Here is a 26249-nt window from a genome sequence, read left to right on the forward strand (position 1 = left end):
ACATACAACTTTAATAACTTAAAAAAAAAAAAGAATTGGGTGAACAAGTGTGAATTTATTTTTTTGAGCTGCAGAAGCCGACATACACAAGTTCAATGCCGTGTGGAGAAAAGATTGAGCTGTTTGGCCAAAATGACAAGAGGAGTAGAGTTTAGGCCTTAAAACCTCAGAACACTGTACCAGTTGTTAAGCATGGTTATGGTAGTATCATGCTTTGGGGCTGTTTTGCTGCAGATATTACTGGTACGCTGCACAAAGTGGATGGAATAATAAAGAAGGCAGCTCTTCTTTACCTCAAATCAATATCCAGACAGTTAAAACTTGGACACAATTGGGTTTTCCAATTCTAAATACAAAGCAAGCTAACATTAAACTTCTAGACAGAATATTCATGCCCTTGATGAGTGTATGTAAATATCTGACCAGAACTGTAGTTTCAGCAATTTATGTCTATTAGGTTGGTGATGCGGATAATCTCCAAATATGTTTTTATAGATGTTTTTATCCTTATCTGCTGCAACTCCATTTTACACTGCTAACTGCAGCTAGTAGAACAGATAATCAATTTTATCATAATTTCTGCCCAACAACTGCAAAAATCTAGTATAAAGTCATTATGTTTGCTTGCTTGCCCCAAGTCATTCACTGGCTGATTATGATCTGCTATAATCCTGTGAGTACGTTGCCACAACATGATGACAGACTATGAGGAGATGATGATGAAGATGAGTGAGATGCTGAGGGGGATCAGAACCCACAGTTCATAATTACCTGTTCTCAATATTACCTAAAGTAATTACCCCTGGTAAACCTACTTTTTTCTTATTTGAACCGTAATTTTTCTCCTCATAAAATTGTTATGCTGGAGACTCAATGAGAAAATAAGGACATTCATCATTTTTTATCAACTTTTGTATCTGTTTAGTTTGTGTATCTGAAAGGTCAGGAAGTGAGCATTAAGGGTGTGTTTAAACATCACACGTCATCAACGCGACTCGCAGAACAATACCAGAAGTGGCACCGCTAATTTCCCACACTTTGTCCCACGCCAGTGTGGCACGAATATGGGAGGAGGGGGGAAAAAATGCATAAATGTCTAAGATAGCATTCATAAAACCCATGCAACCAGTGGCCTGGTGAAAGACTTGTACAAAGGTTTTCAGAGGCTCTTCCTTTTCCTTGTGCGTGAGGCAACATCTGATATTAATTTGGCTGATTTTATGCAGAGTTCAGATATAATGAATTGTTTCTTTCAATCAACTGAAATGTACTAAATGTGATAAACAGCTGCTGGATGGTGTTCCATATAAACTGGGCTCTGAAAACTGGCAAGATTTTCATTTGTTTTTTATGTTATTTGAAAGAAAACCTGAGACACAAGATGAAGCTTATTTTATATTCAAGGTACTAGACTTTTTTTTTCTTGCTCGCTCAGTTTGTTGGATCTATATTTTCCATTGATTTAATAGCCCATCATGCTGCTCCCAGCAGTTTTCCCTTGGGTGGAAAAAAAACCCCACATTCAGCTGAATGAACAGACCATTTAGATGACTGATTTTAACTCTTCACGTAAATGTGAAATAGCTGCAATTAATTCAGCCAATGTGCATATTTGCAGCCATTTCCGTGGTCACAAATCCCTCCAGTGGATGTATGTTTACTCTGAGGAAATGCTTCTTGACCAAGTGTTTATGAGGAAATTGTTTATTGTGTAAAGGTAGCCCACTATCCCAACAGTTGTATATAAACAAAACTTGCACAAACACTGTAAAGGAAAGGCTGGTCTTTCTCAAGCTCTGTTATTGAAAACACTGTGACTTCAATGCAACCCAGCTTTACACTGGCATACATAATTAGGCTGTAAAGAACATACAGTTGCATCCACATACTGTTTTTGCATTCATACACTCCTGTTTCCACATACCATGGACCAAATGCAAAGCTGCAATCAATCCATCCATCCTTCAACCGCCTATCCAATTCAGGGAATTTTTTGAGTCTTAAATTGGCTGAACTGCTTGTTTATGTTAATTATTTTCTGTAGCCACTTACAGTATATGCCTCATACATGTGAATTTAGCTATTCTGAATGAATAGCTAAATTTGAACCATGTCCCTAAATAGTTACCCAGAGTTCATATACAGTCCCGATCAAAAGTTTAAGACCACTTAAAAAAATGGCAAAAAAAATCATATTTTGCATGGTTGGATCTTAACAAGGTTCCAAGTAGAGCTTCAATATGCAACAACAAGAAATGGGAGTGAGTAATAACTCAAATTTGCTTACACTCTAAGAACAGATAAACTAATTTGCTATGTCATGTATAAACTGTGATGACGCCTAATGGACAACTGGATACCATCGCTGCAACATTTGGCCTCAGCCCAATTAAATATTATAACTATCTGCAGATTTAACTGTTGCAATCAATTGTAAGCTCTCACTTATGACTCATCACTGAAGTCCAGCTGTTTTAGCTTCAGGTCAACTCACTGTTGATTAAGATAAAGGCGCCTCTACATCCTCAGTCTGCCTAAGCTGGCGAGTCAGGGCAAGAGATTTCTTCCGGGGGCTTTGAGCTTCAAAGAGGGAGAAACAGTGTGAGTTCAACATCAGGAAGTTGGCTGTCTCTCTTTTGTCAGGGAACGGACTTGCTTTCATGTTTCCTATAAAGCCGGTTTCCTGATAAGCAGCACAACTAAAACCCAACAGTGCACTGCCCTAAGTCAATGCCCTAAATAAACCTTGAACACGAATTGTCCAATTTTTAAGTTTCTTAACGTATATCAGAATTGTTTCACAAGCGTTCAAACATTGTAATATCGGTTTTGATTAGTGTGAAAAGTACTGACGAAAGGCTGGGAATTTGATATAACAATGAGAAAACTGACTGTAGTCTAAAGCATGAGTGAAGCTATGTGAAAATTCATGCCTCTTGCAAATATCGTGACTGACTGAGCGATGCTGATGATTCAGTTTATGTAGAAATTATAGATGCGGTTTTGTCTTAAATGACATGTTTCATTATTTTCTGTTTTTATTATACTTAACAAATCAAATGAAAAGACTAACAACAACAACTGGGTCTAATGATTTGTCTGTTTATCCATGCAATCTTGGTAGCTGTGGCTAACTGAACCCGATGTTGCTCCCAGTGGAAGGCAATTACCTTGTATGGCAACCAATGATATGTTAATGAGAAACGCAGTAAAGAGTTTTACAGAGCTTTGGTAAGGTTAAAAGACCGTTTATGAGTGCAGACCATTTATCTTAACCCAAAGTGACAGATTTGGGGAAATATAAGACTCAGACTTACTGAAAATTATTTCTGTCTGTTTAGCTTTAGTTTAGAGCCAGGAAGTAATTAACTTTGCTGGCTTTGTCCTTTTACAAGAACTGACCCCCCCCTAGAAATACTTCCATTCTGCTCGTTAAATAAGTATCTTCTGTTCATGCTCAACGGACAGTAAAAGCTAGTATAAACCAATTGATGTGATCCCATTCTCAGCACTTTTGTGATACAATGATGAGCTGTTCACTGTTTTATACACTGAAACAAAGTTTTGTTTAAAACTTTTGCAAAGTCTTGAATAAAACCCACTGTCAATATATGGAATTAGTGGTTAAAAGATCATGAACCTAATCATTGAGAGTGTTACTCCCTCGTCTGTTTTTCAGCAGATTGATTACCCAGTCTTTATCTCCATCTATGTGATTGATTGATCACTTCCCATTACGCTTGTCCCGCAAAATCGAAATGATCTGACTACAATGCCTCCACTGCCACCTCAGCTAAAAATGGTGGCCGGGGCCCCTGCAGTATTTCCTGAGAGCTGATGTCAATAAAAGGTTGTGATGAATCCTCAGACTCACCAGCGGGAAGGCTATGAGAAATCAATTGCTAATAAATCTAATGCTTTACATCTCTACAGGGGGGAGCAGAGCAGGTGCAGTGAACAGAAAGACTTGGTTGAGATTTAAAGAGGCCAGCCCTCACAGCACAAAAAAAGCTTTATGTTGAAAGGGGTTAGGGTTAACTTACCGGACTGAACTGCAGAAGTTGTGCAACTGTTCATCCTTGAAGAATAGCAGTTTAAGTATGTTGCAGACCAGCTATATAGAGTTGTCGTACAAACGACTAGATGCATTTATGCTGAAAAACAATAGAGACTAAGGCTTGGCTAGTATTTCAAGTGTAGCTTTTCAATTCAACAGCAAATTACAGTTTTACATCTCCATGAACACCCCACAGACCACCAGGAATGCTTATATACAGTTGTGTTTATCCTGTATACATTAAAATGGGAGCCCTACTGCAAAATTTATAGAATTCTGCTAAGCCTCACCCAATAAATATGCCATACAGTTTGGTACTGTGCCCAACAGCAGACGCAGCGTGAAACACTTTTAAAAGAGTCCAATGTCCAGGAGCAATGGATGCTGAGTTTTATAGGGTTTCCCCACACAGCCAGCTCTTATCAGTGAAACAGTGGCCAACTCTAACACCCTCCATCCCACCAGTAAGATCCAGCCAGAACAACCTCCAGCAATGTTACCAAAAAGCAAATGAGCAGCCAATCACCTCTCAGTTTTCCATCTAGCTTAGGCTCGACAGTTAATTACAGTGTCTGACTGTGGATGTGTAATTAGAGAGGCCTCCGCGAGTCGCCTGCATCCCGTGATAAATGTGATGCTTGATTAAAAACGGACAGAGCTCTGTACCCTGACTTAGTCAAACAATGCATAAATCAGTGTTGTGTACAGGCTGGGGATATGGTGTAAAATGCAAGACAGTTGTTGTTGTTGTATCTTCGCTTGCTGGGATTAATTATTGCTTCAACATGAAAAGCAAAGAAAGCCTGTTTTACTCAGGTCTTAATTTGCTGCGTCCCATCATACTATGTGAAAACAAGCGTTTATACTTAAACCCCAAACTACTATTTAAATGTAAAAAAAAAAAAAAGACAAATTTTTATTTAACTTCAAATTCAAGAGCACTGGGGGGAAAAAAGAACCACTTTTACAAATTAATTGTTATGCTTTGCTTAATTGCTTAATGTTATGGCTAATTCGATTAATTAAGCATAACAGAGATGCTTATTCATAAAACGGTCATCACTGAGTCACAGAGTATTCCTTTACACTTTATCCCAACTGATTGAGCTTTTGTGAGTTGTCATGCCCCAGAGGCCCATTCTTGGAAAAGAAAAACCCTAATTAATTATAAGTCTATAATTATATTTCAATTAAAACTGCAATTTAATCAACCGGACGTCTATGGCACAATCCAGGAGGGGATGTCCCTAAAATTGTTGCATTAATTTAGGCTAATGTTCTCTCTATTATTGCAAAATCAGGCCACCAAACAGCCTGGCAAATCCTGTAGGAAGCCTTTGGACTGCATCATAGATGGAGAAGCATATTAATATATAACATATGAATATATATTTTGTTGGCTTTGGAATATGAAATGCTTTAAAATAACATTAGCTTTTGACTTCTCAGTGAGGCTCTAAAAACTGAGGTACCTGCATTTTTTTATATTCATATTACAGTTGTCACAATACAAATAAAAGACACTATATGTGGTACCATTTTCAATAACACATTGCTAAAAAAAAGAAGCATTGTTTTAATGAAGAACAAGACTGGTCCGAGCAATTGTATTTACCTACAGCCTTGTTTATTTCCTGTGTGTCTGAAGACCTGGCATCATTTTATTATTAGCCATAGTTCCTATCTGCCACTTTAATGATAACTTAACAGACAGCTAATAATTGGTAATGGTTAAAGGGAAAACATTAACGTGTGCACCGGCCAAGTTAATCTTTATAAAGACTGCTTAACACTACATTGTTGTTGAATCGGGAGCTTTACCCTCACAAAACTTTGCCTAAAGATCAGGGTGGCAGTCTTTAAGATGGGTTTGTTGTGCTGCTGTTCAAGTGTTCAGCTGCTAGTGAAGGGAGGGGCTGTGTGTCTACAGCAGTCCTGTGTGAAGCTGTGCATCAGCTGGAGGAGGTGAAGATGCACTGCCGCTTTTAATACTGTTGAAAAATGGATATTAGTATCCAAGTATTTTTTTGTTTATTTGTTCTTTTGATAACCACAAGTAGTGTATCTATTCTTTCTTCTGGCATTTTCCTGTTTGAGGTTACCTGGGCTTTACTGCACCAGTTTTTTCTGTTTAATCTTTACTCCCTCCCTTCATCATCCCCCACATGTTCATGAGTCTTCCTCATCATTCCCTGCATTTTGGGGTAGGTTTTTTTTTTTGCTTTTGTGTTTTGTCCATATTTGGGACTCTTCTGTTTTATCAAGCATCACTAATTGAAGTGTTTTAATCTTCTTAATTTTGTCTTTCTCTTATCTCCATTTGTCTGCAGCTGGGTCCAACTTAGAAACAGTGTTGCAGCATGACAGCCTGTCTACCACTACATTGTGCAGCTGAAGTCTCCATTAAAGAAAAAAATTATTACATTGTATTTTTGTATCCAAATACTCTAATATTATAGTCACAATACATACATTTTTTTAAACAGCAGGTAAAATTCTCTTTCCTTTTCCTCTTTAATTCACTTCACCTTTTGCTTCTACAATCAATTCCACTGGCCTACTTCCAAATAGCTGCAGGTGTTGGCACAGTGACCTATAAAAAGGTGCACCCCCCGCCACCTAAACTAATCACTATGAAACACTCCTTCTTCCATATTTGAATTGAAATAGGGGGTCCAAGACCAGGCCAGTGCCTGGCATTGATTGTTCTCTATGGGGAATAGATGGGTGTTGACAGGTCACGAAGAATCGTGTCTCCGAAATGGTTGCCAGTGTTCTCGTCTCACTTTTCACCCAAGTCCAGCTGTGTAACTTAAATGCACATGTTCAAATTTACACGCAGAGCACCAGGTGTGGACACAAAGCATCACCGATTCCCTCTCCGGTCTTGCTGGCCTACTTTGTTCACTTGCAATGTCCAACAGAGTCTATTGTCCTTCACCAAGGATAAGGTTCCTTCTCTTGTTCTCCTTAAAAATAGCACACAGACATAAAAAAATGGTATTTTAAATTTTTTTAATTCCTGAAGGTTAATCAAAAAATTATGAGGATTCTACAACCATACTACAGATCTTTGCCACTGAGACACGACTTCTGTTCAGACTTTGGAGTTTCTTTGAGAAACTGGATCGGTTTTGATCTGCAATCGAGATTATAATGAAGACAAGTTTAATTGCTGATGACAAATCACAGAGCCAGTAGAGGATCGCAGTGCTGCAGCGCTGCCAAGGGAGCAGCTGGAGAAACAAAGCAGCATTCTGTTTCTGCTCAAACGCTTTCTGTCTCTGATTAGGAAAAAAAAAAAATTCACTTTAATGCTCCCCCAGAATCGTTTTGTAATCCGATCACAAATTTAAAAATGCAGCTATTTTGAGAATGTGGAGGATTTGCATTATACGTAAAGAATGGCTACGAGTCTTACAGAAAACAGTGTTCAGTGTCACATTCTGGACCAGTCAAGTTTCTCTCTGTTTTGACAGCTTTCAGTGGTCAGATTCACATGCAGAATTTGTAATGGCCAAGTAAGCTGCACTAACAGACCATACAGCACTGTATCCAATTCAGAATAGGCCCTTCTTTCTTCTGCCGTGACCAGTTGTCACATTCCAGCATTAGCCAGAGAGAAACGGCAGCTAAAGAGGGGTACCACAGGGGCCAACCCAAACTAAATCTGTCTTCTTTTCAAGGATCGGTGCTAATTATCTAAGATCTTTTCAAATTCTGATCTGTGATCTGTTAAACACGGCTGGTACAATGAAACTATTTTCCTAAACTCAACTTTAACACTGGAACCAATGGAGTCATCCCAAGAGTGGAAACAGCATCCATTTGACCCTTAAGTTTGGACAAAGCAAAAGTTGTCAAAAGTCATTCAAAGATAGTTTCATTAAAGACTTCTTTTGAAGCATTTCTGTGGACTACTGGCAAGTGCATGGATTATGAAACTGATAAGATTTGGTGAATTACACAAAAACATGCCAAATTCCCTTCTATGCAGGAGGTTTATTACAATCCAAGTTTGTCAAACTATCAGCAGGTGTTCTAAAATATATAGCTACGTTTGAATGCTGCAGGAAACTCTATTATACAGACCATAAAACGCATTGTGTAACACTATAAAAAGACTATATTCCCCTCTGAGATAGACTGGAGGGAAAAGCAGACATGATGTCATGTTATAACATCATGACAAGTGTATGGAGGACTGGGTTACAAGTGACTGTGGCCAAGTTGTTCCCTTTGTTATTCAATACATACATATTACACAAGGAGGCGAAAAGAAACTGAACTTTTCTCTAATGTTTCCAGATATATGAAGGAAACACTTTAATTTGCTTAGCTTAGCTTAGCTTAGCTTAGCAAAACAACTAGAAACAGGTCCAGCTAGCTTGGCTCTTCCTGAATATAACAAATTCTGCCTATAAGCCATACTAATGATAATTAATATAGTGTATCGTTTCTATTCACAGAAACTATTATATCCTTTTTAAAATTTTCTGTCATATATGTGAGATTCATATATTAAAAAGCACAAAGATTAGCACAAAAAATCTGAATAAGCTTGACAACTGCTAACCAATTCCTTTTTATTTGTACAAAAAAGGCAAAGTGTAAACTAGAGACCACCTTCCTCTGAGATTACATTAACTGCAAGACCTGTCGAGATGGTCTTGCAGTTATTGTAATCTTGGAGTATATAGTAAAGTTAGGATTACACTTGCATATATACTGCAAGTCTAAATGAATGTCACTCGGACCAACTCAACTTGGTCCGAGTGACATTCATTTTGTCAGACGGTGAGCACAAAGGTGCATGCAGATGTCCATGTGCCTGTCTTTTTGTGGTGACCGCATAAACTTGTTCATGAAGAATTCACATACCTCAAATAGCAGACATCAAGTAGACATGAAAGAAGAATAAAAGACCGCTTGGCCATTGGGTCTCCAACTCTCCGTGTTCATATTTGTGTGCACAGTAGAGTCCAATCAAGGCCAAACAACTATACAAATCTTCCACCTTCATGTTATCTCAACTACACAGCTATTATCGGAACAGTGAAGGTGACAGCAAGGTTGAAAATAACACAAAACCTGTGGTAGATACATATCCAGGGAAACATGCCTGAAAAACTGATTCATAAGATGAAAAGAAAAAAATATATGATAAAAGGTTAAGTACCAGAAAAGTTCTTGTTCCCAGAAATGACTAATTTTGTGATTAAAGAAATCACTTCAGCTCGCCAACAAGTTGAGTCTTCATATTCCTTGTAGCAACACAAGAGCGGTATCAACTCTTCAAGTCTCAATAGGAAACCATCTGATTCAAAAACAAATGATAGCATGCACTCTAATCTGAAGGGATATATGTAGATGCTATGTAGACAAATGTCTTTGGTTTGTCCAACAAGTATGTTTCTTCCACTAACAACACTATTTATCAGTAGATGCTGCTGGTCATAGTAGGAAAAAAACAGAAAGACCACAGAGTATAGATTAAATTGGTGCTGTCAGTCAGCTCAGTAATGGTCTAACTTGAAGTGGTATCACAGTTACAGGGAGCCTTGAGGGTGGGAGGGTATGTCTGTGTGTATCTTTTGATGAAATATGCGCAGTGTGACGGGTGAGCTAGCCCATCACGCTCCACAGTGACTGCTAATCGGACTGCTTGCTGTGTGTACAAAGCACAGATACAAATCTACCACAGGCCAGCACCTTTGGATGTTTCTTTGCTCACACTCACATGAAAGGGCATGATTGATTGCCTTTAATAGTGAATTTCTTTTAATCAAGGGCAAACCAATTATAGTATCGACACATTCCAAGTTCTCTGGTGTCTGCTTCTTATCAAAGTGAAAGCGAAGACGCATCACAGAGCTCATATAAATTGGTCTTGTTCTTATCCAAATAAAAAGCATGGCCTTCAATACAGCCCATAAGATTAAAAAAATGATCTAACTGAAAGGCTAAACTGTATAGGATATTCAAAAATCTATTAAAAAGAAATTACAGAGTTATCATAGCTTGTCATAAAAGCACAATAACTGCACAGCCTTTCCTAAAGCCACTGATCCATGAATATTAAAACTGCACCTCTGAAGAAAAAGAGAGACTGGCTGGTTTATCTCCAAAGCAGCCATTATCATGCAGATTTGCTGCAGTCCAAACTGCCATGTTTATTTAAAGAGCAATTCGCCTTATCTTCCAAAACTCCCAATACCTGCAAAGCCAGCCAGTGATTCCATCACAAGGTTAACTCCAAAGAAAAAAAATAAGTTCAATTTCTTTCTGTAAAAATGGGTGAGCAGACTATTGAACAGTGCTTAAAGGGCAGTGCAAAATAGGAAAATTAGCTTAAATGTTTCCTATCCTTGGCTTGGTAATTAGAGAGGATAGTTAACTTGAGGGATGATATGCTTTATGCTTCTAAACACAGAATAATGACCTTGCAACTGAGCCAAACCTGAGTGACTTGGTGTTTTCTGACTGAAACGGTGTACCACAAACCCGAAAAATGCAGCCATACGGCAAAACAGGAAATTAGTTAGAAACTCAGAACAGCTCCGGATCAAACCATGCTTATTCCACATTTCTGAATAAAGCAACACTTTAAGAACAATGGAAAATGCGTTCATTTCCAACAAGCTACAATAATAATATAATTTCCCTTCATTATGCAGCTTGTGTCATCACTCCTCCAAATAGCCCTCTGTTATACCACGATGAGTCAGGGGCTAAACAACACAGTAGCATTGAGACTTCCACACTTCCTCTATCTGTATTATCTCGTGTGATTCTCAACTTTTCAGAATATCAAGAGGAAACAGGAAACAAAAAGAGGCTATCTCACTATGCAGAGTAAATCAAGGGCATTGGGTGAGAAACAAACAAGCTATATGCCTTATAAACATTTATAAATTCAATACGGTTGAACAGACATTTTGTACATTTCTTGATGACCTCTTAGAGGCTTTGCTTCTGACAATTAGATAAAAGTAACAAATGCCAAATTTCAGCGTAATCTCTTCACTCCTGCTACATCTCTGGACCACATAATATACCTTTGAGTAAAGGTAGCAGGGCTGTCATATGATCTCTCCTGAACCCCAAATCCCTCTACCCCTCACACTAGCTTTCACATTCTCCACGTCTCAGGTTTTTATGAGGTGAGAATCACAAACTGACTTTCCCCCACACACATACTGGGTACTCTGCAGCCAGCCCTGTTCTGACCCAGAAAGCCTTATTCATATTACTATATTTTTATTAGCTGACCATGTGTGAAGCTAAGTTAGTGCCAAGGCTGCCAAGCTAATGAATCTCTACTGGTTTTGTGAAGCGCTTGGCACTTGGAATAATAATTAAGGCACAGTGCAATTGAGTGTCCCATGCTGAGATGAATGGGAGTTTCATCGCAGCTTGCATGGCATAATCATTTTACTTCATCATATTCTAGGTATGTACCAAACAGAAAAATAGTTTGGCAATTTAAAAAAATAAAAAGAACATTTATTCATAATAATATTCTGGCGAAAGTTCTACCAACTCAGCTTAAAATAAAAAGCACTCCAAATATCCAATAAGCTGTAGCTGTTTAGTTGTAAAACACAATATGGTCAGCAGGATTGAATTCTTGAGTATTTTGTCTGCTTGTGTTTACTAAGAAAGAGTAGACACTCTGCATAGAAATACCTCTAAATTAATTCAATATACAATTTGTTGGGGTTGGAATTCGGTTGAGAGAGATCCAACCTTAGGAAAAACAGCAGTGAAACTCATGTCACATGTTTCCTATACTACCCCAAATCCCCTCTGCAACCACCTATTGCAACCTTCTACCATAAATAGAGAAAAAAAAAAAAGCCTCCACAAAAAGCTCCCAGCTCATACCAACCACAAGCATAATCCATCAGCCCAATCATTTACACAACAATCTACTGACGGCTTCCTCATCACAAGGCAAGGGCTGTCAGTGGTCCCCATACATGAAAACACAAATCCTTCCACATCCATGAACACATCCTTTTTAGATTGTGATCAATGTCAGGATTCGGTTCAGACTCACTTTTCAATGTGTAGTGAAACACGACAGCTTTGTCAAGTGCGGGAAAAAAAAAAGAGAGAGAGAAAAAGGCATGTTTGAGTTACTGTCCTGACAGCTGTTCTGGGCTAGAAAAAAATCAACAGTCACTGAAAAATGATACACAATGGCTATTGATTACAAATGGTAGAAAGAGGGACCGTGTGATCCCCGGCTTCGGTTTGGTTTTGTATTACCCCCCAACTGCCATGACTTGTTTTGAAGTCCACCTCACAGTGTAAAGAGGGAATGTGGATGCTCACTCCTAAGTAATCCAATGCCATAGAAAAAGTGCCTTGCTTACAAAGAAAAGTTTAGTGCCCTGTGGTAGAAATTCAACCCCATGCTGCTGAACACAGTTATGAAGGGTCTCAGTTTAAGAGGATACACGCATTTGGACAGATTATAAATTTAAGACTATGTTTTCACCACTTTATCTACAAACCTGAGAACTCCATCCTGCCAAATCTAGCATGAGTGCCACATGACAAATCTGTGCCTTTGGTATGTGTATTGTGCAGAGGGCTGGCAATCTTGTAAGCAGAGTTGTCAGTGGCTACCACTGTTTTGGGATACGCATATGGTGTGTACACAGGGAGGGTCGTGGGACTGAGGTTTAGCGGTCCCGCCTTGGCAGAAAGGCGGGGCGACTGCGGCCTGTGGAGCGCAAAGGCCAGCCAAGGGTTACTGCAGCAGCCTCAACCAGCCTCATGCATCACTGGGATCTGATGGGACAAGGAGGGACAATCTAAAAATAACAAATCCATCTCTTTTGTGTGTCTGTGTATTGGGTGCGAGCATGGTACAAATATTAGGTGTTCCTTACTAGCTTTTAAAAAGGTACTGAGAAATGTACTGATGGTTTTTTTTAACATCTTTGCAAATAGCAGATATGTTTATCACTGATTTACCTGCCAGTTTTTTTATCTGCTTATTTTTTTGACCTATGAAATGCAAGAAATGCCAATATCAGTTTGCAAAAACTCAGCAACACTAGTAAACCTAAAGACGTTTAGTTTATCATTACACTGGGGAAAGAATACATTAGTTTCTTACTATTGAAAAATCAGATTAGTTGAGGATTTGACATTTTTGCCTTTAAAAAAAACAACAACTATGATCTAAATGCTGTATGTGAATTGATTAATCATTTTAAACAAAAGCAAACTTGTGGAGTAACGTATTAACAAAATAACAGTGTAAGTGCGAGTGTTTTTCTCAAAAGAGCATGTCAGTTCAGAATGAATAAATGAGAGAAGGCTGAAGCAGACTGAATACTTTTATGATACTAGGGTAAACTTTTCAGTTAGAAAATGCTGGCGACTATGTGCAGTCTTGAGTGGAAAGCAACATTTATCAAGGGAGTTCCACCATACAAACTTGAAATCTGTGTGTAACAGATGACATGTACGATGTGCAGAACACAAAACATTGTTTACTGTCGGATCCCAAGCCATCTGTGTGTTATTAAAGTTACTGTACTGTACCACATCTGTAAATGTGTGCACCGCTGCAGTCTGTGAAACTGAATGTAATCTGTGCCCTGGGGCTGGTGTCGCACATCCCACAATTAGAAAGCCTTGCCTTTGTAAAACCTAGCTTTGTTTGGTATGAATATCCAACACTATGTCAGAAAAGCTTAAAAGGTCCACTTAGTCCACTTAGGATTGAGGCCTCATCACAAACAAGTGGCACATCACCGCAGGAAAAGAATGAGAGCTTTAGGCTGTAGTCACACAATCCCAGAAACCAGATAGCTCTTAGCAGTTTTGCTAGCAAGTAGCTGGTGAATGTTTGCAAAGAAGTTTACCATACAAACTACAAGCACTTGCAAGGAGCTAGCAACAGCAAGCAACCTCCCACAACCACTCCCCAACTGGTTGGGAAACACACATTTTTCCCTAGTGACCAGTCGTTATTCAGGGTGCCTGACCAGTCTCTTGGCCAGGGCTCTAACAATTGCTTTCACAGCAACTGCCAGCAACTTCCCACATCCACTCGCATCTAGCTGAAAAATACAGTTTTTTTCTGGTTGCCGGGCAATTGCTAAATGGTCTTTAGGCCTGTGTGACTAGCGCTTTCAACGTGGAGGACCCTGGAACACAGTTCATATAACACCACTTAATGAGGAGGCATGAATTGCAACCCATTTAAGATAAACTAGTATCACACAAATGGAGCTGTTTACATTGTTGTGTGCATTTGTGTAGTGTAACCTTGAAACTGAAGATTTAAAAGGAAACTTAATCTTAATCATGTTCTAAAGTTAGACATCAAAGATGGCAGACCATACAACTCTACAATGACAACTTTAAATCAATAAAACCTCTCATAAGATGGTTCTGATCAACAGAAAATGTCTCAGTGCCCCTTTGTTATGAAGAAAAATCTCTGCAAGTGGTTTTATTTACCACTCCTGTAAAAGCTTTGAGCTCATGCCATTTCAAGGAGATTGGCCTTGATGTTTCATTCTCTGTCTTCAGCTGATCTATTGCCGTTTGTTCCCTTAAACGTGGAGCTAGACAACCACTATTGGGGAAATCTAATTCAACCCATTCAACTTCCTGACTTCTCCAAGCCTTCATTTTTGGCCTGAAAACAGTTTTGAAGCCACAATATCTTAAGGGTTGACCACTAAGTGCTTACGTTGACTAAATCTGCAAGTAATCAAGATGAGACTCCTTCCCCTGCCTTCCTATTGTTTTAATGATAGTCTGAGGTCTCCATCCCAAGTGTAAGGAGCCTGCAGAAACAAGACATCAATGGCAACACTTCTTAAAGCTAGGGAGCAAAAACATATGTGAATGGTTATTGGGTGCATATGACGGTGACACATTACCAGAAAAGCTTTTTTTTTCACCACGAAACCACACTTTTCATGAGGTCTGCCCATTTCTCCTCGAAAGCACATAATCCTTTAGTACGCAAATCTGGTTAAAAGTCTTTTGCCTCAAAACTATCTCAAATTACTGTTCATAAAGACCCTTTTTCATCAGTTATCCTTACCACACTTTAATTCTGTCTTCAGGCATTTTACACTCAAAACTCTTCCTGACAGACACAGGCCGTTTCACCTCAGCTGGATTACTTGCTCCGCACATAGTTCAGAAAAAGAGACTTTGTTCAATCATTTGATTAGCTTTCCTCTTGCCTCAATATTTAGCGTCTCCAAGCACATACTGTAAGTTAAACAGTCTCAACGCAACTAGGGCAGATGTTTTAGATAATTATTCCACTAGAGGCAACGGGATTCCTGGCAGCATTTAATATGGTGGGCTGAAACTGATCACAACGAGCCTCAACCCATAAGAGATAGTGATTATGAGCTGTTATCATGAACAGATATGATCGAGAGATGACAGGGGGCATTTGGTTAGCAATGACATTTTTAAAAAGTGTAATGTGCTAATTATAATTTTTCATTTCCTCAGCCTCAAAAATGTGTTATTCCAAAACATTAAATTGTTTCTTACTGTTTTAGTCATGATACCATGTGTCACCACATCCGCGGTGGCGGATAACTTAATGAGGTATTTCAGTAATGGGTAATGTAACAGCACACGAAAGAAGTTTGTCTTCAATGCTTTTTGCCAAATAGGCTCTGTAAGACCTGGTTATCATTTTTTGAAAATATTTGTGTGGAATTGTCTTCAATGTGCATTATTTTTTAAAAGTGAGCAGGAGGTGACTTTTCTGTTTGCAACAAAGTCCAGCTGTATGGACATCTACGGAAAACTGCCCCTTAACTCCTTTGATCCATGTCCCCAGTAGAACTTCCTGATGAGGTTAGGGTCTTAATCATTGCTTTAAAGTATTTTTGAATACAGCATGATGTTTATTTTGTAAAACTACAATCCCATTAGCTTCACAAAAGACAATACAGCAGGGTCTACTGTGAGAAGTCGCAACTACATACAGTGTAAAAGGTAGACGTAGCAACCATGACATCACCCACTGGTTTCTACAGTCCTGTTTTGAAGCCTCAAAGTCTTTTTGCAACCACAACTATCACCATCTGGTGGCCCTCGAAGAAAATCCAGGTTTAAGGCACTTCTGACCTGCATACATGTTCTACTGTCAATGGTCACTATCGCGTGAGCTTGTGACATCTGGTTTCAAAAAGTTAAGGCAGAAAAAGTGAAAAGGCTGCTGCTGAAAACTAAATATAAAAGAGTAGCGTTTTGGGTTTTTTGCCTCCCACTACCTATGGTTTGGAGCTATTTTGGAAAAACAAAGCATTCTGTCTCCTTTAGATCCTCCTTTTAGTCTGGCTTTCATAGAGCTCACTTTGGAGTGATTTTTCTGTGGCTGCTTCTATATACAGATCCTCTTGCAGTTCTCTTGCCTAGGGTGTGCCACAAGGTTCTGTTTTGGGGCCTTTATTGTTTATGTACAGATCTTTCATAGGTGCTTAAGATTTTATATAAAGTTGGAAGGCTTAACAATGGGGAAACATAAATCCTTGTTTGTGCTCTGAACAGATTTGTGCCTCAGGTAGTATGAACTCTTTCCCCCTTGGCACGGTTACCAAATCTTTTATCAGGAACCTTGGGGTGACTTTTGACTCTGCTGTTACTTTGGATGTTAATTTTAAATTTCTGGTTAACTTTAAGCTTTCAGAGCTCCGCATGGAAGAGCACCAGCGTACATCAGTGAACTTTTACATCCACACATTCCCTGAGGTCATGTGATCAGGGCATGCTGACTGTGCAGCATACAAGGCTGAGATCTAAAGGAGATAGAGCTTTTGCAACAGTGGCCTCCGGACTCTGGAACTCTCTCCCACTGAGCTTAAGATCTGTGGACTCAATGGTCTCTTAAAAAGCAGCTAAAAACTCATATTTTTAAACTTTCTTTCAGGCAACTTTTCACTTTGTGATATTTACCTTACAAAGGATTATATAAATAAATTACATACTTTACTTACTTAAGGTTACCGATATAAAACTATGTAACCATCAGTATTTGGATAATTTAAGGAATTTTGTTTGTTTGTTTGTTTTTTTGCTTAATGTCTTAGCAAGAGCTTGATTGAGTTTTGATATTGTCTATGTCTTCTACAGATCCTAGAAATGTAGTAGTCAATACCACTACCAGTAGAACTACACAATCATCAATACTCAGTTTGACACCAAAACAAAATGATTATCCCTGAACAAAAACTCCTGTATTAAAAATTTAAATAACAAAATTAAACAGAAGGGAAACATAATGAATGTTAGTAGGCTACTCATTGACCAGCCTAACACTACTATGAGGTATAAAGTTAGTTACATTAAATTACTTCAAGCATTTATATAAAGTTAGCCCCTGCAAACGTTTTAGCCTGATTTTTACAACGGCAATACCAGATGTCTCAAGCAAAAAGGTAACACACATTTTTAAGGTAATATAAGAAGGATAGAACATTGGATATTGTTTAATGCTGACGTTTTTAAACAGATCTAGATGCTGGTCCATTAGATACATTGCTAATATTAGAAGTATTTCGTCCCTTGGTCTGAGTAAAGGTATTGCAAATACCAGTTCTGGCAACATCTACTATGTTCAGTAACAGACTGGCTAGGACGTACCCTCCCCCACCAAAAAAAGAACCTGTAGCTAACTGTTAGATCTAGTTAGACTCAGGTAACCTATCTTGTTTACACTATGTTTATGTTTGAGCTGATAGAAAAATATTACAACATAAAAACATGGCTATATGGCAGCTGTAGAGAAGACATTATAAATACAAAAAAAATACTTGAAAACTTTTTGTCTAGTTAACTCCTGATTCAGTCTGCTGTTAAGCACATAGACATGTAAAATCTTCATTATTAAGCGAGCATGCTTCCACAACGTGACTACATACAGAAGGAAGCAAGAAAAGCAGGATTTTCTGGATTTGATTCTGTTTTCTCTGAAAGTGCACAAGGCAGTTTTGTTTGTTTTAGTAAGTGTTCCACAGTGCTAAGCAATGTGTGCATCATTAACATACATAATCCATTAGCACTTCAATTCAAAGCTATATGGTTTGAACTATGATGAAAGGGTGCTCCTAAAAGGAAATCTCATCTTGATGCATTTATCGGTTAACCACAAAACCCGAGCTAGAAAAGGAGCAGATGCTGCAACTAACAGACTCTGTGATCCTCAGTCTTCACTGTGCCACTTCTTTTGAGTCACTATATGTGTGGTATATTTAATTAGCGCTGAAAATATGGAGGTTTTTACAGTGCATTTTTCAGGACCACGTTGTGCCATACAACAAAATCCATACGTAGCCAAATTTGTGCAGCCCCGGGAGATGAAACTGTTTGGCTAAAACAAAGAAGGAAGATGTTTTCACTTCAATCCCCTTGGGGACCGTAATGCACTTCTGAGCTGAACAGAGGGTCTGTGACGTTACTGGGGTCACAGATGTTTCTTGGAGACACTGAAAGCCACTTAGCATGCATTTCATTTCTCTCCTCATTCATTTATCTCTTGTCCTTGCCTCACATTTGGCATCCACTGAATAATGCCATCTAAGTGAAGACATCCATTCATCCACTTGATCCATTAGTCAGAAGGTGTGGTTATAAAACCAATATTATTGAGATGTCAGAATTACACAGAGTCACATTTGTCAAAGCTGCGATGATGGGTATTCAAAGGAAAGTTCAGAGGTTATGGTGAATACATTTTCCAATCTATTACCAAATCTCTCACACAATCAATCTGACAAATACAAACATCAACACTATGGAGATTTTGTTTTTTATGGATGAAACCATAGATGAAAAATCTACCCTTACATTTGGCTAAAAACCCAAGGAAAGCCCTACAGTAAAAGAAGTCTTGATCTTTTTCCCTGAGTCAAATATGGCCTGGCTCAACTCCCCTCCCAGCTCCCGTAAAACTTGGTCATTTCACACGCAGAGGCTTTTCATTGTGATTACCACTGGCCAAGAGACTCCTTGGCCAGGCCCTGAGCAATGCCCAGGAAAAACACTTGACATGATTGAAAAAGCAGAGACACGCCATAACATCCCCACAACTCGGAATGCCTGAATTGAGAGGTTTTATCTGCTTCAGCATCTTGTGTAGGATGCTAGGAGCTGCATGTGACATGTAATGACAATTTGATTAGAGAGTTAAAGGTCAGATAAGATCATGTAAGCTCCCTACCAGGGGACAAACAAACTTGACTACAACCAAATCAGTCTTGCAGAGAGCTCTGTACCAGAACGATTAGTTGAACTCTCCTCCACTTCAATCCTTCTCCCACCTTAACCTTTTGCTCGTAACTCTCGTTCAAACCCTGAGGGAAGAGACCGGGAGCGCACGACTCTTGACCCCAAGAGAGGACTCCGTTTGATGAACGACCAGGGAATGTCAGACCTCTGATTGGTATTCAGCCTCCTCCATCTGAAAGCACTGAACCAAAACACCAGTGCTTGTCCCCCAGAGTGTAAATTACCATGGTGACTTTGATAGATACACAGTGTTGGGTGGGGGAGATACTGAACTTTCACTGAGGGGATGAAGAGCAAGCGTAGGCTGGAGTGGGCAGAGCAGCTCCCCCGGATAATCTTTCACCGACTGGCTTTTTGACAACCTTGCAATGCCGTGCAGACAAAGCCGATGGCCACAGAACCTCTGGGCATTTTTACAGGGGGATACTTGGCGAGGTGCGATGTAACTGAAGATAGAATACGAAACTTATTCCTACCACCACTCGCACGTTTCTGTGCTGCGTCACCTCCTTTTTCTTCACTCCGTCCTACTCAAACACAGCACACAGAGGGGTCACCGATGGTGCTGAAAAGTGAAAGTGGGGGGATATTTTGACTTTTAAGGGCTGTCCATAGATGCTAACCAGGCAGCAACCTTTCTGACTGAGCTGTGGCTGAATAAGGGAGGCAGCCTGCTCTCTGTCTGTTCATGCTTTTAATCCACAGAGAAACCTACCGCATACCTTGCATATCAGCAGCTTCGCCCCGTGATTCAACACTTGATAATGGAAGACGAATTAATATCAGGATTGACAGAGCCAAGCTCTCTTTATGGCCATATACAGTATTTCAAGGTCAGTGGGGAACTATCTGTCCAGATGTTCTTTTTCAAAGGAGCCCAGCTGTGCTGCAACTCCCAGGCATTTACATTACGAATTGGCGATTCTAACAAGCACAGATGCATTGCGAGCACACCCACTCCCTGAAATGTACCACATTTTTCTCTTTTGTAGATGGCTAGTGTCACCTAATCTGATCTTCTGCATTTTGTTGAGCCCCTTCGCTTATGGAACCATCTATCTTACTGGTTTGCGCACATGTTTTTTCCTTTTTTACTTCTCAGACTGTATGAAGACAATAAAGACCAATTGCAGTTTCTCCAGAACAAGGAGAATTGTGTTTTACAGCATTAAAAAAAGAACCTTTGGGCTCTTAGCTGTTAATTGGATATAGTGTATAATATAGCTGAATATTTGTCAGCATTTTATAGGCTAAACAACAGAGGAATCAATGGAGAAAATAATGAGCAGATAAATCTTGCTGATGCAGATATCCCTAAACATAAGACTTCTGTATGTTTGCTTTACAGTGATCATAACTTTGTGTCCTGTTTTGTCCACCTTTACATTTTACAGTACATCCCTGTCCATCCCTGTCCAGAGGTTCTCTCTAATCGCTCTTCCATAGCTATTAAAATGCTGGCATGTTTATTCAGCTGTTTGCAAAATCACTCCCGGTTTAAATTAGCCTTATTCCCCGGAGAGTAGGGCATTGTTAGAACAAGCATGAGTGCAACACAAAGAGCATCAGAAGCGGTGCATGTGCATGCAGGCGAGGGGACCAGGGCTGCTATCGGTTCACAACGTGTTGAACTTGAGCTGTTAGGTTCCTTACTGTGAAAATGAACCCCGCGTCTCTGTGGACTTTAATCATGTCCATTATACTTAAGGATTATTTCTTGGGCTAAATGCAGAACATTAAGACGTACACTGAGTCATGAGGCTATATAAACTCAAGAGCAGCTCAAGTTATATGAACGCACAGTTGAGCACAGTAGATGTTTTAGGAATATTAACACATTTATTTAACGCTTGGGTTTTAGTGCACTCCCACCCCCTCACTCTGTCTTTGTGTCTTGCCTTAAGCCGACAAATAAGCGGTGATTCATCACAGGCTACAGACAAAAGCACATGCAAACATGCGGACAGGAGCAACGACCCGTCCCTCTCCGCTTCCCTTCCGTGCCGACGTAACCGGAGGAGATGACAAGTGTAGGAGCGGGCTGTGATGTTGTTGGCAGCGGCGCTGCTGCGCTCCGTGGGCGAAACCTACCTGTCATCGTAGCAGAAATCTGCGTCCAGCGTGTTCAGATAGAGACCCACAGCCACGGCGGTGCACACCAGCTCCGTGATCATCTCTCAAAACCAAAGTGGGAGAGGAACCGGGATAGAAATGATTGGAATCAGGTCCCCTCGTCTCTGTTTGTGTGTGTCTCTCTCTCTCTCTGAAGTCTCTGTTATTATGCTCTCAATTCAGCCGCTCGGCAGCAGAGCTCTACAGACAACGCAGGGCATTTTCCCGTGTCATGCAAAGTGTGTCAAAGTTTGCCTTATCACCCTCTAACCCATTGTGCTGTGAAACGCGTAAAGCCTGCAGAAGTGGAGGTGAAGCTGTCGCCCGGTCCGGCTCGGAACGGTGCGCATTTCTGTGCTGCGGTGCCTTCAGTGTGAGCATCTCCCTGCCTTGGCACTGGAGAGAGCAGAGCGGGGAGACGCATGTGGTTTTCAGGGAGGGTGAGCATGCGCAATGGGCTCTGCATTGGAGAGAAAAGGTGGCGAGTGAAGTAAGGATTTGTGGTTTTGCGTGTTACTGATGGGCTACACTGCAAATCAATTATAAACAGGGAGTCATGCATGAAATGGTATTTGCAGATTGTTGCCATGACAAGATTATATTTTTGATTTCATGCCACAGAATCCAATTTTAACCAAAAATGAGGAACAGACTTCCATAGGTCAGGACCTCTGTATTCTTCCAGTGAGATGTGTGGCACGGTAATTATTATTAGTCTAAAATATGACATGGAATAATGATGTAACTTTGAGCTGGAAATTAAACCTTTGGGGAGTAAAAAAAACAAAAAACATTATTTAAATAAAAGCAAGCTTTGGTTGCCGAACAAGTGCCACCCTCTGGAGCTAAAATAGGATGCAAACATCAAAGTGTAGTTCCTCCAGTTGCCACTTGATGATCCTAAAGCTAATCAGTTTCTATATATTCCCATTTTAAAATATCAAACCAAAGCTGTGAAATTTACATGTTTTTAGCCTAGTACAAAAAGTGAGTTTGGTCTTCATAGCTAATTTGCCTTTTTAATACAGTTTTTAAGTTACTCTTGATTTTTTCTGTAGCTTAAAAGCTGCCAAAGCAGCTTTGATTGACCACCGTGCTGACACAGCTGATAGCTAACCTTAGCTGATAGCTCACCACTTCACCTTCTAATTTTTGACACTAAGAAGCAAACATTTTAGTTGCCAAACTGTTACCAGTGAGACTTTGAAATGCAGAGCACAGAGGCTGAAATCACAATGTCCATGAATATCTTTTGTGTACACATGGTGTATCTGAAATAGGATTTAAATGGTTGAAATTCATGTTGCTGCGGTGGTCTTCATGTGACTTTAGAAGGGAGAATGGTGACCATCAACCCTTAGCCCCCTTAGGGATTCAGTAGCTCTGCTGATATCCAACTGATGGAGGATAGAGGCAAATTTACACAAGGTTGCGTTGAATGATTGTTTAATGCCACAGTTCTATCCTGTTCGAAGCGGTCTTCTCTAACCAAGGATGAGAGGTAGATAAACAGTGCCTCCATCCAAAGGGCACAAATGGTTGCCGTATTGTTTGAGTATGAAAATTTAGGTTATTATATTTTATGGCTTCTGCCATCACCAGCTCTCTGGTAGCACTGCCACTTCACAGGGTTCGATTCTTCCTGGGCCCTTCCTGTGTGTGGTTTGCATGTTGCATTTACATGCAAACCACATGCATTTTCTCCAGGCACTCAGGATTCCTCCCAAAGCCAAAAGACATGCATTTTAGACAGTTTGCTTGTAAATTTGGCTGTTAAATGTTGGTGAGACATAGATAAACTGCTACAGATTTAATTGTTGTGTGAAAAGGTGAATAAGGCTTATAGTGTAAACCATTGTGAGTGGTTAGTAAGACTAGAAACATGCCACTTAAATTCTATTCCATTTTTAACTTAGTGAGTCAAAGAAAAGTACGCTGAAGCTGTTCCTGTTGCATGTTTCGGACCAATGCGATAGTAAGACACACTGTATTGTCTTTTCCTTTACTTTGTCAGTAGTCTTACCTTTTACTGATTTTTCCGTGTTTCAACATGTTTTGCCTAATATGAAAATATATAATTTGTATATATTCAAACGTCATTCTCATGCTGCAAGGGGATAACAGATAATAATTTCTTAGCACTTTCTCATCAGGCATATGTTGCCTAATGACTGCAAACTGGTGGAAGCCTCAGGCCCTTTTTCTTTGAAATTCTATTCAAATTTAACTCTGGGAAACTGAGATGGGGAAGCCCCTCCCACTGCAGGCGTCACATTAGCTTCTTTCTTACTCCAAATTGAAAATATTGATTAATTTGCCACACCAACCCCCCACTGTCTCTATGGAGAAGCTTTACTGAGAGAGTAGGTGTGATTGATTAACTACTGTACCTCACCCTATGGTGAGCATGCATAATAGTTTGGAAACGCTTTTGGCCCCGCTGACTACCAGCTGGACAAACGCCTGTCCCACAGTCGGGGATCCAAGACGATAAATCCAGGGCAGAGCAGCGGAGAAAGAAAAACAGATGGCTGGAGGAGAATGTATAGAACATACGGGCACTGGCTGACAATGGCTGAGACAGTGACAAAACATTAAGGGTGGAAGTAAGAGAGACATTTGTACCAGTGACCCTAATTCTGAGCAGGACTTGACCTCCACCTCCTGGAACTTGTCTGCTGGATTATTTAGGAGACCTGAGACTTATGTTGATGTTTTTCCTCTTCTACAGTATTCATCAGTGTCAAGAGGTAACAAATGAGAGTTGGTGTTGGGCTGTTGGAAGAGATTTGATCTATTTAACAGTTTATGAATGAGACAAGCTCAAAATATATCCCTTTTTTATGTTAGTTATGATAGATGATAGATAAGGAGTCTTGTGAATGAACATTGTCACAAGCTATACTCAAACAAACACATACTAGCAGGCAAACACAAAGATGAACACTGTGCCCTCTGTCTGCCCCACGGGGACAGGGTGATGCTCTGTATGGGAGAAGCCCGCACAAGTAATTAAGGGATTAGTAACGGAAAAAATCAGGAAAAAATATTCCAGGGGAAAGAATAAACAGCTCCAGGGCAAAACAAACACATTGAAAGGAATAAGTGTTTACTCCCTCAGACTGATTACCTGCAACCCTCTTACCGTGTTGGCTCGTAACGAACATATTCCGTGCTCTTTTGGTGTAAACAGCCAAGAATCCTAAATAAAAACATCCTATTTTGGTTTCAAATGGCCTGAAAGGTCACTCGAGGCCTCAGTAAATGGAGGATGAGGAGTCTTTTGAGCATTCAGGGCATTTGCCATAATTGATTAATGTATTTTTCCTTCTTTCATTTCCTGTTTGCTTTCTGTTTTGGGGGGAAGTGGCAATCATTTTTAAAGCTTATAATTTAAAACTTATGTGTTTGATCATTAAAACCAGATTTTGTTTTGCTCATGGAAAAAACTAATGCTCGCATACTGAATATGATATGCATCCAAACTTGTTTTTGTATGGTTCTTCACAATGAGCATTATGCTTGTTGTTGATTAGCATAAAGACAGCATAGCTCTGTCCTAAACCAACAAACCTAACCTGCCACCATCTCCAAAGGTCACATGTTGTGAATTATTTATTGTATTCAAAGCTACAGTTTTACACTGGGGTGTGCATTAAACTATTTCTTGTGTACAAGCAGTAACCTTATATTTCCATGGGTTTATCAGCAACTACAGATAATTCCTTCAAAAAGAGGAGCTGACTCTCACTACTGTGTGCTCACTACTCCTAATAGCATCATTATACAAGTGCACAGGTTAAATAAATATGTTCTTTAGCAGTTCACAAAGCAAATCTAAGCAAAGTAAAATGCAAAACTGACAACAGGGCAATTATTAAATGCCACAACTATGTCCACTTCCTCATCCCTTTTAGCCCTACAGAGCAAGTAATGGTTATTTCCACATGCTATTCACTCCGGAACCACTGGTTCTTCCCCTGAAGCAGATTAACATCACACAGGAAAAAGATAATCACAACTGGAAGGACCAGGCCTCACAGAAATAGCACACTCGTGGTATTAATATCAACATTGAAGCTTGGCAACCAAAAATCAGAACCTCAGATCAAACCCACCCTGGTTTGTGGAACATCCGCAAAAGCCTTCATATCCTAATTCAGGAAGATCAGAAATATCATTTTGTCTTGAATAAGTGTGAGCACGATTATTGTTTTGGCTTGGGCAGTAAATTAAAGTGGATAAGTTAATGAGGTTTTGTTATTTGACATTTACTTTTAAATCAAGATAATGGTTGACTGAAGTTGGCTTGAATAGTGGTTAAAAATGTCACTGGATTGTGTTCTTTTTGTAAAAAAAAATAAAACCTCTATTAGATAAAAAAGTTGCCCTAATGTGAGGAGAATGAAAACACTCATGTGTAGTACAGTATAAGTATCTTAGAGTATTTTATTGAACAGCATTGAACAGCACATAGATTGAGCTTCTGTGCTCATAGCCACTCTGTGTACTTGAGCGTATATACACTCACCAGCCACTTTGTTGGATACTACCTCAATGGGCTGGACCCCCTTTTGTCTTAATGGGATCCAGCCCAAAAGTACCTTTATTCTTTATGGCACAGGTTCAACAGGGTGCTGGACACATTCCTCAGAGATTTTGGTCACTTTGACACAATAAGATTATGCAGTTGCTCCAGATTTATCAGTTTCACACCCGTAATGTGAATCTTCTGGTGCACAACATCCCAAAAGTGCTCTATTAGATTAAGATCTGGTGACTGTTT

The 26249-nt window shown here is 39.6% G+C and overlaps 1 protein-coding gene across 1 annotated transcript in view; it reads right to left on the bottom strand.

The window, feature by feature from the left end:
- Positions 1–21849, bottom strand: part of tmtc2a (transmembrane O-mannosyltransferase targeting cadherins 2a) — a 63267-nt gene extending 41418 nt beyond the window's left edge. The window contains exon 1 of the mRNA XM_031726629.2: positions 21443–21849. Within this exon, the coding sequence (XP_031582489.1) occupies positions 21443–21525 (83 nt within the window). The 5' untranslated portion in view covers positions 21526–21849. The remainder of the gene's footprint in view (positions 1–21442) is intronic.
- Positions 21850–26249: the final 4400 nt, after the last annotated feature.

This window comes from Oreochromis aureus, linkage group 17 (assembly GCF_013358895.1).
Source record: "Oreochromis aureus strain Israel breed Guangdong linkage group 17, ZZ_aureus, whole genome shotgun sequence".
NCBI classification, from domain to species: Eukaryota; Metazoa; Chordata; class Actinopteri; order Cichliformes; family Cichlidae; genus Oreochromis; species Oreochromis aureus.